The sequence below is a fragment of the Conger conger genome, unplaced genomic scaffold (assembly GCF_963514075.1).
Source record: "Conger conger unplaced genomic scaffold, fConCon1.1 SCAFFOLD_61, whole genome shotgun sequence".
Taxonomy (NCBI): Eukaryota; Metazoa; Chordata; class Actinopteri; order Anguilliformes; family Congridae; genus Conger; species Conger conger.
Window position 1 is genome coordinate 115,001 of NW_026890389.1, and position 12,500 is coordinate 127,500.

Consider the following 12,500-nt stretch of genomic DNA (forward strand, 5'->3'; position numbering starts at 1 on the left):
TTTCTGCAGACCACAGTGAAACGTAAACTGTGAACTGTGTTTACTGAGCAAGTGGAACACCTTGTACAGCCTAATTACTCCTGTCAGGTTCGTTTATCGTTCTGAGAGCACAAGAAGCAAACAATTATTACGCTACACTAGACCATCTCTACAGCACTACACTACATCTTATCACACCCTATAGCACTGCACTAGACCATCTCTACAGCACTATACATCTTATCACACCCTATAGCACTGCACTAGACCATCTCTACAGCACTATACATCTTATCACACCCTATAGCACTGCACTAGACCATCTCTACATCACTGTACTACATCTTATCACACCCTACAGCACTGCACCCCCTCACACCCTATAGCACTGCACCCCTTCATACCCTATAGCACTGCACTAGACCATCTCTACAGCACTATACTACATCTTATCACACCCTATAGCACTCCACCCCCTCACACCCTACAGCACTGCACCCCCTCATACCCTACAGCACTGCACCCCCTCATACCCTATAGCACTGCACCCCCTCACACCCTACAGCACTGCACCCCCTCACACCCTATAGCACTGCACCCCCTCATACCCTATAGCACTGCACCCCCTCACACCCTATAGCACTGCACCCCCTCACACCCTACAGCACTGCACCCCCTCACACCCTATAGCACTGCACCCCCTCACACCCTACAGCACTGCACCCCCTCATACCCTACAGCACTGCACCCCCTCATACCCTACAGCACTGCACCCCCTCACACCCTACAGCACTGCACCCCCTCACACCCTATAGCACTGCACCCCCTCACACCCTATAGCACTGCACCCCCTCACACCCTATAGCACTGCACCCCCTCACACCCTATAGCACTGCACCCCCTCACACCCTATAGCACTGCACCCCCTCACAACCTACAGCACTGCACCCCCTCACACCCTACAGCACTGCACCCCCTCACACCCTATAGCACTGCACTAGACCATCTCTACAGCACTATACATCTTATCACACCCTATAGCACTGCACTAGACCATCTCTACAGCACTATACTACATCTTATCACACCCTATAGCACTGCACCCCCTCATACCCTACAGCACTGCACCCCCTCACACCCTACAGCACTGCACCCCCTCATACCCTATAGCACTGCACTAGACCATCTCTACAGCACTATACTACATCTCATCACACCCTATAGCACTGCACTAGACCATCTCTACAGCACTATACTACATCTTATCACACCCTATAGCACTGCACCCCCTCACACCCTACAGCACTGCACCCCCTCATACCCTACAGCACTGCACCCCCTCACACCCTACAGCACTGCACCCCCTCACACCCTATAGCACTGCACCCCCTCACACCCTATAGCACTGCACCCCCTCACACCCTACAGCACTGCACCCCCTCACACCCTACAGCACTGCACCCCCTCATACCCTACAGCACTGCACCCCCTCATACCCTATAGCACTGCACCCCCTATAGCACTGTGCCATCTCACAAGAGTGTGTGTGTGTGTGTGGGGTTGCTCAGTCTCTGGCGTTGATGACACAGTTTAACCGGCCTCCTGGTCCCTGCAGACACATTCCAGCACAGGGGAGCAGCTCATATTTCATGTGTCAGTTCTGCACAAGCCCAGCTTTGAGCTCTGAGCTTAACTTGCACTGTTTCAGCTCCCACAGCCAGGGGTGCACACTCACACTCACACTCACACTCACACTCACACTCACACTCACACTCACACTCACACTCACACTCACACTCACACTCACACTCACACTCACACTCACACTCACACTCACACTCTTATGTGACCACAACAAAAGCAAGGAGATAGGTATTGCAGTACCTGACCATTAAGGTTCTATGAAGCAGAGAAAGGTTGTAGTGCTCTGAGATGTAGAACTTATGAAACACAGAATGCTGAATTATCAGCTCTAAGTTTAGACCCAGCCCAGGTGCCCAGTGTGGGAACCGCCAGGGGCGAGACCTGGAACTGTAAACCCTGCAGAAAATACGCTGACACTGCCCCACCTGCGACAGGCCACCGGGGAGAAACCATCCATCTGCCTCTACCTGCTATGTTCAGCAGTCATGAGAAACCATCCATCTGCCTCTACCTGCTATGTTCAGCAGTCATGAGAAACCATCCAGCTGCCTCTACCTGCTATGTTCAGCAGTCATGAGAAACCATCCATCTGCCTCTACCTGCTATGTTCAGCAGTCATGAGAAACCATCCATCTGCCTCTACCTGCCATGTTCAGCAGTCATGAGAAACCATCCATCTGCCTCTACCTGCTATGTTCAGTAGTCATGAGAAACCATCCATCTGCCTCTACCTGCTATGTTCAGCAGTCATGAGAAACCATCCATCTGCCTCTACCTGCTATGTTCAGTAGTCATGAGAAACCATCCATTTGCCTCTGTATGTGGATGCTGTTCTTATTACAGACCCAAGTCCTCTGCCTCCGCTCTGCACGTGTAAAGAATAACAGAATAACAGAATAACAGAATAACAGAATAACAGAATAACAGAATAACAGAATAACAGAATAACAGAATAACTCTGCTCTCTAATTATAACTTTTCCAGTACAGTTACAGCTACATTTTCCAGCGCAGTAGTTGACATTTTCCTCCTCATTTTAGCGTTTAACCATGAAGCCTTTCCTTTCAGTCGAGTGCGTGAGTGATTAAACGCAGCTCAGAAAGACGCACTTTCATTTTCAGAAAACGGGACCTAGAATCGCGAAAAACACGAACAGTGCAGCTTTTTGCCAAATTTACTTTAACGCAGAACATTAGAGGAATTTTTCATTTAGAGGTTTGAGTCTCTAGAACAGCACTATACAAATGTAATTACCTATCAAAAAAGCAATTATTTTAACTTCATAAAGTACTTAAAACTTCAGTAATTAGTACAAGGTTCAGGGTGTTCGTAATGATTAATTATGCTGACCAAACCAATATTATGTCTCCAACTTGTTTTTAATCCTGGCATATTGGTGTTGGCCGTCGGCTAAATGGACAATAATTGTTTGCAGGATAAATTAATTATATTATTATTAATGAATTCAATCATTCATACGGTCGGACAGAAACATTATTGCCTCTTTTGATAGCATATGTTGAGGCAAGTGAAAAGATGAAAATGCGTGTTAGAAACATGGTGCCGGTCTAGGTTATTATAAGCAGTTTGCACAAGAGGGGATTGAAGAAGTATTGAATATGTGCCTCACACGAGGATACCCACTCCTCTCGCTGGCCTACAGGCAACACAATGTGAGGCCCACTTAACTTAGAGTGCCTTTTAAGGACTATTAGACTATTTCTGGTTATATTCATTTAGCTAGTTAGTTTGCTTTCATAAGGAAGTTACAGTTGTGCTTTCATCTCAACCTGATGATATTATTGGTTAATCACAGCGTCCTTACCTTAGCTATTGATGGCTGATAACCAAAGTTAGCTAGCTTTGTTCAGTCTCCCAAGATGAGTGCATATCATGGAGGTAGCTATGGTAACAAACTACAATGTGTGGGGGCAAGGTCTGTCATTACCACGCCCAGACAGTTTGGGTGAACTTTTATAGAGGGAAATTTAGTGTAAGGCCTCTCTACACAGCAGGGATAATGAAGGTCTCTACACAGCAGGGATAATGAAGGTCTCTCTCTACACAGCAGGGATAATGAAGGTCTCTCTCTCTCTACACAGCAGGGATAATGAAGGTCTCTCTACACAGCAGGGATAATGAAGGTCTCTCTCTACACAGCAGGGATAATGAAGGTCTCTCTCTCTACACAGCGGGGATAATGAAGGTCTCTACACAGCAGGGATAATGAAGGTCTCTCTCTACACAGCAGGGATAATGAAGGTCTCTACACAGCAGGGATAATGAAGGTCTCTCTCTACACAGCAGGGATAATGAAGGTCTCTCTCTCTCTACACAGCGGGGATAATGAAGGTCTCTCTCTACACAGCGGGGATAATGAAGGTCTCTCTCTACACAGCAGGGATAATGAAGGTCTCTCTCTCTCTACACAGCGGGGATAATGAAGGTCTCTCTCTCTCTACACAGCGGGGATAATGAAGGTCTCTCTCTACACAGCGGGGATAATGAAGGTCTCTCTCTCTACACAGCAGGGATAATGAAGGTCTCTCTCTACACAGCGGGGATAATGAAGGTCTCTCTCTCTACACAGCGGGGATAATGAAGGTCTCTCTCTACACAGCGGGGATAATGAAGGTCTCTCTCTACACAGCAGGGATAATGAAGGTCTCTCTCTCTACACAGCAGGGATAATGAAGGTCTCTCTCTACACAGCAGGGATAATGAAGGTCTCTCTCTACACAGCGGGGATAATGAAGGTCTCTCTCTACACAGCAGGGATAATGAAGGTCTCTCTCTCTACACAGCAGGGATAATGAAGGTCTCTCTCTCTACACAGCGGGGATAATGAAGGTCTCTCTCTCTACACAGCGGGGATAATGAAGGTCTCTCTCTACACAGCAGGGATAATGAAGGTCTCTCTCTCTCTACACAGCGGGGATAATGAAGGTCTCTCTACACAGCGGGGATAATGATGGTCTCTCTACACAGCAGGGATAATGAAGGTCTCTCTCTCTACACAGCAGGGATAATGAAGGTCTCTCTCTACACAGCAGGGATAATGATGGTCTCTCTCTACACAGCAGGGATAATGAAGGTCTCTCTCTCTACACAGCGGGGATAATGAAGGTCTCTCTCTCTACACAGCAGGGATAATGAAGGTCTCTCTCTATACAGTGGGGATAATGAAGGTCTCTCTATACAGTGGGGATAATGATGGTCTCTCTACACAGCGGGGATAATGAAGGTCTCTCTACACAGCAGGGATAATGAAGGTCTCTCTCTACACAGCGGGGATAATGAAGGTCTCTCTCTACACAGCAGGGATAATGAAGGTCTCTCTACACAGCGGGGATAATGAAGGTCTCTCTACACAGCAGGGATAATGAAGGTCTCTCTCTCTACACACAGCGGGGATAATGAAGGTCTCTCTCTCTCTACACAGCAGGGATAATGAAGGTCTCTCTGTACACAGCAGGGATAATGAAGGTCTCTCTCTACACAGCGGGGATAATGAAGGTCTCTCTCTACACAGCGGGGATAATGAAGGTCTCTCTCTACACAGTGGGGATAATGAAGGTCTCTCTCTACACAGCAGGGATAATGAAGGTCTCTCTCTACACAGCAGGGATAATGAAGGTCTCTCTCTACACAGCGGGGATAATGAAGGTCTCTCTCTACACAGCGGGGATAATGAAGGTCTCTCTCTACACAGCAGGGATAATGAAGGTCTCTCTCTACACAGCAGGGATAATGAAGGTCTCTCTCTACACAGCGGGGATAATGAAGGTCTCTCTCTACACAGCAGGGATAATGATGGTCTCTCTACACAGCAGGGATAATGAAGGTCTCTCTCTACACAGCGGGGATAATGAAGGTCTCTACACAGCAGGGATAATGATGGTCTCTCTACACAGCAGGGATAATGAAGGTCTCTCTACACAGCGGGGATAATGAAGGTCTCTCTCTACACAGCAGGGATAATGAAGGTCTCTCTCTACACAGCAGGGATAATGAAGGTCTCTCTCTACACAGCGGGGATAATGAAGGTCTCTCTCTCTACACAGCAGGGATAATGAAGGTCTCTCTACACAGCGGGGATAATGAAGGTCTCTCTACACAGCAGGGATAATGAAGGTCTCTCTCTACACAGCAGGGATAATGAAGGTCTCTCTCTCTACACAGCGGGGATAATGAAGGTCTCTCTCTCTCTACACAGCGGGGATAATGAAGGTCTCTCTACACAGCGGGGATAATGAAGGTCTCTCTCTACACAGCAGGGATAATGAAGGTCTCTCTCTACACAGCAGGGATAATGAAGGTCTCTCTCTACACAGCAGGGATAATGAAGGTCTCTCTCTACACAGCAGGGATAATGAAGGTCTCTCTCTACACAGCGGGGATAATGAAGGTCTCTCTCTACACAGCAGGGATAATGATGGTCTCTACACAGCGGGGATAATGAAGGTCTCTCTACACAGCGGGGATAATGAAGGTCTCTCTACACAGCAGGGATAATGAAGGTCTCTCTCTACACAGCAGGGATAATGAAGGTCTCTCTCTCTACACAGCAGGGATAATGAAGGTCTCTCTCTCTACACAGCGGGGATAATGAAGGTCTCTCTCTCTCTACACAGCAGGGATAATGAAGGTCTCTCTGTACACAGCAGGGATAATGAAGGTCTCTCTCTCTACACAGCAGGGATAATGAAGGTCTCTCTCTCTACACAGCGGGGATAATGAAGGTCTCTCTCTCTCTACACAGCGGGGATAATGAAGGTCTCTCTCTCTCTACACAGCGGGGATAATGAAGGTCTCTCTACACAGCGGGGATAATGAAGGTCTCTCTCTACACAGCAGGGATAATGAAGGTCTCTCTCTCTCTACACAGCAGGGATAATGAAGGTCTCTCTCTCTCTACACAGCGGGGATAATGAAGGTCTCTCGCTACACAGCGGGGATAATGAAGGTCTCTCTCTCTCTACACAGCAGGGATAATGAAGGTCTCTCTCTCTCTACACAGCGGGGATAATGAAGGTCTCTCTACAGAGCGGGGATAATGAAGGTCTCTCTCTACACAGCGGGGATAATGAAGGTCTCTCTATACAGTGGGGATAATGATGGTCTCTCTACACAGCAGGGATAATGAAGGTCTCTCTCTACACAGTGGGGATAATGAAGGTCTCTCTCTATACAGTGGGGATAATGAAGGTCTCTCTCTACACAGCAGGGATAATGAAGGTCTCTACACTTCCACTGACAGTTGGACTAGCAGTAATTAGGTGACAAACATGCTGAAGTCTTCATGCATACTGAAATAAAGTGAAACTTTGTTACTGAATTAGAGTCACGCATTCGTGTTCCATCTGTGCAACAACAAATATAGCACAGGAAAACAGTCATCGCAACAAACACATTTTGCAAACAATATGCATGCGTATACATGCGACATATACATTCGACAGTTATATATACAGATAAATGTAGATAAAGTATGAAATCCATTTTTCAGATAAACATTGATAATTGATAATAATTGTGGGGTGGGGGGGCTGATCACTCCAAAGCTACCTTTTCTTTGAAGCTGAATGTATGAAAATTCAGAGTTCACATCCAAAGCCATAACAGTGTAAGTGCACATAACTGCAGCAGTGTTTTTAAAGATGGCCTGGCCAGGGAGAAGCAGGGTGTAAGGGGGGTGCTCAGAGATTATGGGATGTGGGACAGTTGCTATGGAAGACACACTTATTTGCCGTTCCTGTCTCCAACCTTTTATCATTCCATCACTCATTTCTTTTCCCTTTGTTTCTCTCACACACACCCCCCTCCACACACCCCCCTCCACACTCCCCCCTCCACATCCCCATAACACCAGCATTCACCCATGCTACTTAACACCAGCATTCACCCATGCTACTTAACACCAGCATTCACCCATGCTACTTAACACCAGCATTCACCCATGCTACTTAACACCAGCATTCACCCATGCTACTTAACACCAGCATTCACCCATGCTACTTAACACCAGCATTTGCCGAAGCTAATGTAACTATAGCATTTGCCCACGCACATCTGATCCAAGACAGTTGGCCACCTCCCCAGAAACCCCACCTCCTCCTCCGATCGCACGGCGGGAGGAGGAAGTGAGGTCACCGCTCAGGAAGTGAGGTCACCGCGCAGGAAGTGAGGTCACCAGGCCCACCTTGACTCCGCGCACGCGGAACTCGGCGAGGGCGCGGCTCATCTTGGCGGCGGCGGCCGGGAGGTCCTTCCCGGAGGAGATGACCTTCACCAGGAGGGAGTCGTAGTGCGGGGAGATCAGCGCTCCCTGGAACGCCGAGGCGCTGTCCAGCCGGATGCCCATTCCCTCTCCGCTCCGGAACACCTGCACACAGGGCGGAGAACGCCGTCAACAGGGGGGCATATGGGTCACCCCTGCCAGAGACGCGCACACACGCACGCACGCACGCACGCGATAGCCCTCTACAGGTACAGGTACGGGGGAGATGCTACGTTATGCTGCTCATGCCTCTCTCCCTGCCTCTCTCCCTGCCTCTCTCCCTGCCTCTCTCCCTGCCTCTCTCCCTGCCTCTCTCCCTGCCTCTCTCCCTGCCCCTCTCTCCTGCCCCTCTCTCCTGCCCCTCTCTCCTGCCCCTCTCTCCTGCCCCTCTCTCCTGCCCCTCTCCCTGTCTCTCTCCCTTTCCCATTCTCCCTCCTCCACTCATCCTCACACCCCAGACATCGGAGGGAGTTTGAGAGTTCGTGGAGTTACAGGGTTTGGGGTTTCGAGTGTTTGTGGGGTTTCAGAACTCCGGTGGTTCAGAGTTTCAGAGTTTGAGGGTTTGGGGATTTCACACTAACAAGACCCTCAAGCTGAATCCACAATAACCCAACATATTTACATAAGCACACTAACAAGACCCTCAACCTGAATCCACAATAACCCAACACATTTACATAAGCACACTAACAAGACCCTCAACCTGAATCCACAATAACCCAACATATTTACATAAGCACACTAACAAGACCCTCAACCTGAATCCACAATAACCCAACATATTTACATAAGCACACTAACAAGACCCTCAACCTGAATCCACAATAACCCAACATATTTGCATAAGCACACTAACAAGATCCTCAACCTGAATCCACAATAACCCAACATATTTACATAAGCACACTAACAAGACCCTCAACCTGAATCCACAATAACCCAACATATTTACATAAGCACACTAACAAGACCCTCAACCTGAATCCACAATAACCCAACATATTTACATAAGCACACTAACAAGACACTCAACCTGAATCCACAATAACCCAACACATTTACATAAGCACACTAACAAGACCCTCAACCTGAATCCACAATAACCCAACATATTTACATAAGCACACTAACAAGACCCTCAACCTGAATCCACAATAACCCAACACAACTACACTAACCCAGCACAGCTGCCCTAACCCAGCACAGCTGCCCTAACCCAGCACAGCTCTGTGCTTCCTGTAAACCCAGAGCCCTTTCACTGTGCACGCTGAGCACTTATCCAACAAGAAAAAAGACCTTTTCTCTTTTTAATGGTCTTTTTGGCAACTAGTAGCATTTTAAGGCAGAAAGATCTGATCGGTCCGTTAAAGGTCTTTGACTGGTCGATTAGTTAACGGAGGAGAGTGATTGGTTGATTAGTTGTAGACTGAAGAGCGCTATTGGTTAATTAGCGGTGTGAGGTGTGTCAGCGCTGGGATGGAGCGAAGGCGTGTACCTCCACCACCCTGCTGTGAGAACACTGCACAGCCCTCGGACTGACACTAGGGTGGGCTTCTTACTGTAATGCGTCTGCAAAAAGTCCTCTCCTGCATGTTCTGGGGATTAATGAGTTCAGTCAGGAGAGAATCATGAATATAAACGGTCTTATTACGGTTACTCCACACAAATGACCCTCAGAGGAGCGCTAATACAATTCAGCACCTGAGCCTCAGCGATGGGCCGGCATCAGGCTGAATTCAGCACCTGAGCCTCAGCGATGGGCCGGCATCAGGCTGAATTCAGCACCTCAGCCTCAGCGATGGGCCGGCATCAGGCTGAATTCAGCACCTCAGCCTCAGCCATGGGCCGGCATCAGGCTGAATTCAGCACCTGAGCCTCAGCGATGGGCCGGCATCAGGCTGAATTCAGCACCTCAGCCTCAGCGATGGGCCGGCATCAGGCTGAATTCAGCACAACGTGCAGAGCTCATTATGTTACAGTAGTTCTTAATCAGGACGGCTGTTGATGGTGCTGTAAGTGCTTCTGGAGCTTGATCTGGTTACCGAAGGGGATCTGGTTACGGAGGGTGATCTGGTTACGGAGGGTGATCTGGTTACGGAGGGTGATCTGGTTACGGAGGGTGATCTGGTTACGGAGGGTGATCTGGTTACGGAGGGTGATCTGGTTACGGAGGGTGATCTGGTTACGGAGGGTGATCTGGTTACCGAAGGGGATCTGGTTACGGAGGGTGTTCTGGTTACCGAAGGGGATCTGGTTACGGAGGGTGATCTGGTTACGGAGGGTGATCTGGTTACGGAGGGTGATCTGGTTACCGAAGGGGATCTGGTTACGGAGGGTGTTCTGGTTACCGAAGGGGATCTGGTTACGGAGGGTGATCTGGTTACCGGAGGGGATCTGGTTACGGAGGGTGATCTGGTTACCGAAGGGGATCTGGTTACGGAGGGTGATCTGGTTACCGAAGGGGATCTGGTTACGGAGGGTGATCTGGTTACGGAGCTTGATCTGGTTACCGAAGGGGATCTGGTTACGGAGGGTGATCTGGTTACCGAAGGGGATCTGGTTACGGAGGGTGATCTGGTTACCGAAGGGGATCTGGTTACGGAGGGTGATCTGGTTACGGAGCTTGATCTGGTTACCGAAGGGGATCTGGTTACGGAGGGTGATCTGGTTACCGAAGGGGATCTGGTTACGGAGGGTGTTCTGGTTACCGAAGGGGATCTGGTTACGGAGGGTGATCTGGTTACCGGAGGGGATCTGGTTACGGAGGGTGATCTGGTTACCGAAGGGGATCTGGTTACGGAGGGTGATCTGGTTACGGTGGTGGAGGTGGACCCACAGGTCAGTTACAGACGTGGCAGATGGGGAGAGGTGGACCCACAGGTCAGTTACAGACGTGGCAGATGGGGAGAAGTGGACCCACAGGTCAGTTACAGACCTGGCAGATGGGGAGAGGTGGACCCACAGGTCAGTTACAGACGTGGCAGATGGGGAGAGGTGGACCCACAGGTCAGTTACAGATGTGGTAGATGGGGAGAGGTGGATCCACAGGTCAGTTACAGACGTGGCAGGTGGGGAGAGGTGGACCCACAGGTCAGTTACAGACATGGCAGGTGGGGAGAGGTGGATCCACAGGCCAGTTACAGACATGGCAGGTGGAGAGAGGTGGACCCACAGGCCAGTTACAGACATGGCAGGTGGAGAGAGGTGGACCCACAGGCCAGTTACAGACATGGCAGGTGGAGAGAGGTGGACCCACAGGCCAGTTACAGACATGGCAGGTGGAGAGAGGTGGACCCACAAGTCAGTTACAGACGTGGCAGGTGGGGAGAGGTGGACCCACAGGTCAGTTACAGACGTGGCAGGTGGGGAGAGGTGGACCCACAAGTCAGTTACAGACGTGGCAGGTGGGGAGAGGTGGACCCACAAGTCAGTTACAGACGTGGCAGATGGGGAGAAGTGGACCCACAGGTCAGTTACAGACGTGGCAGGTGGGGAGAGGTGGACCCACAGGTCAGTTACAGACATGGCAGGTGGGGAGAGGTGGACCCACAGGCCAGTTACAGACGTGGCAGGTGGGGAGATGTGGATCATTTATACACCATGCGTTCCGGAAGAAAAGCATATTCTTCAGTTTCCTTTGGGAGCCTCCTAGCTCCTCGATCCTAGCTCCTTTAAGGAGCATTTAACTGGTTAAAATGTCCTTCCAGACCTCCATTGATGTCAGTCAATTGAGGAACAAGGAGACAAGGACTGGAACAATCCCCGGGTTCAGACCCGCTCAGCAAACCCCAACCCCTGTCAGATCAGCTCTGGGGTCTACCACTCTTAGAACTAACATCGGTCTGCAGATAAAAACAGTTCTTGCTTATTCAGGAGCTGCGGTAAAAGTGATTTAAAGCCCTTCTCTACACGAAGAGATTAAACAGGAAGCCCAACGAACAGACAAATATGTAATTACTGCTCCGAGTTTTCCCGCAGATTACCACTGCTGACAGAGGCAGCTGTTGTAAACGAAACCACAAAGTAGTGTGAATTTATTAAATTAGCATTTAGCATCCAGGCTAATCTCATCCCCCCAGGTTCCGGCTCTGGACTTTGTCCCGGCTAATCTCCTGTAATCCCATGCGGTTCAGGCATGTGGATCTTATCGTTCTGATTGGTAATCAAATATGGAAGTGGGATTATTCATTCGGACCTTATCTGTGCAACTGTGGGCTGTGCGTACAGCACATTTTGTTTAGCAGAAGCAGCTTAATAAACGTTCTGAACAAGCAGACTTGACCAGTAGCGGGCGGCGTTTAAGGACACTACGACATGCCCAAACACTTAAGTGCCTGTATGTCAGTCTCTCCATCCCTCCCCCTCAGTGCTTCTATGTCAGTCTCTCCATCCCTCCCCCTCAGTGCCTGTATGTCAGTCTCTCCATCCCTCCCCCTCAGTGCCTGTATGTCAGTCTCTCCATCCCTCCTCCTCAGTCCCTCGCTCTATCACCCATAACTCTTACCCTCTGGCGGACATCTTGACGGGGATATTGTCTGCAGACCTGATGGGAAATCACACGAAATAACGATAACCTATTCTGTGCCGTGCAAAACTC

The 12,500-nt window shown here is 49.4% G+C and overlaps 1 protein-coding gene across 1 annotated transcript in view; it reads right to left on the reverse strand.

The window, feature by feature from the left end:
• LOC133120156 (pyruvate carboxylase, mitochondrial-like) overlaps window positions 1-12,500 on the reverse strand; it is an 85,909-nt gene that overhangs the window by 38,534 nt on the left and 34,875 nt on the right. The window contains 1 exon segment of the mRNA XM_061230229.1: window positions 7,826-8,008. Within this exon segment, the coding sequence (XP_061086213.1) occupies window positions 7,826-8,008 (183 nt within the window).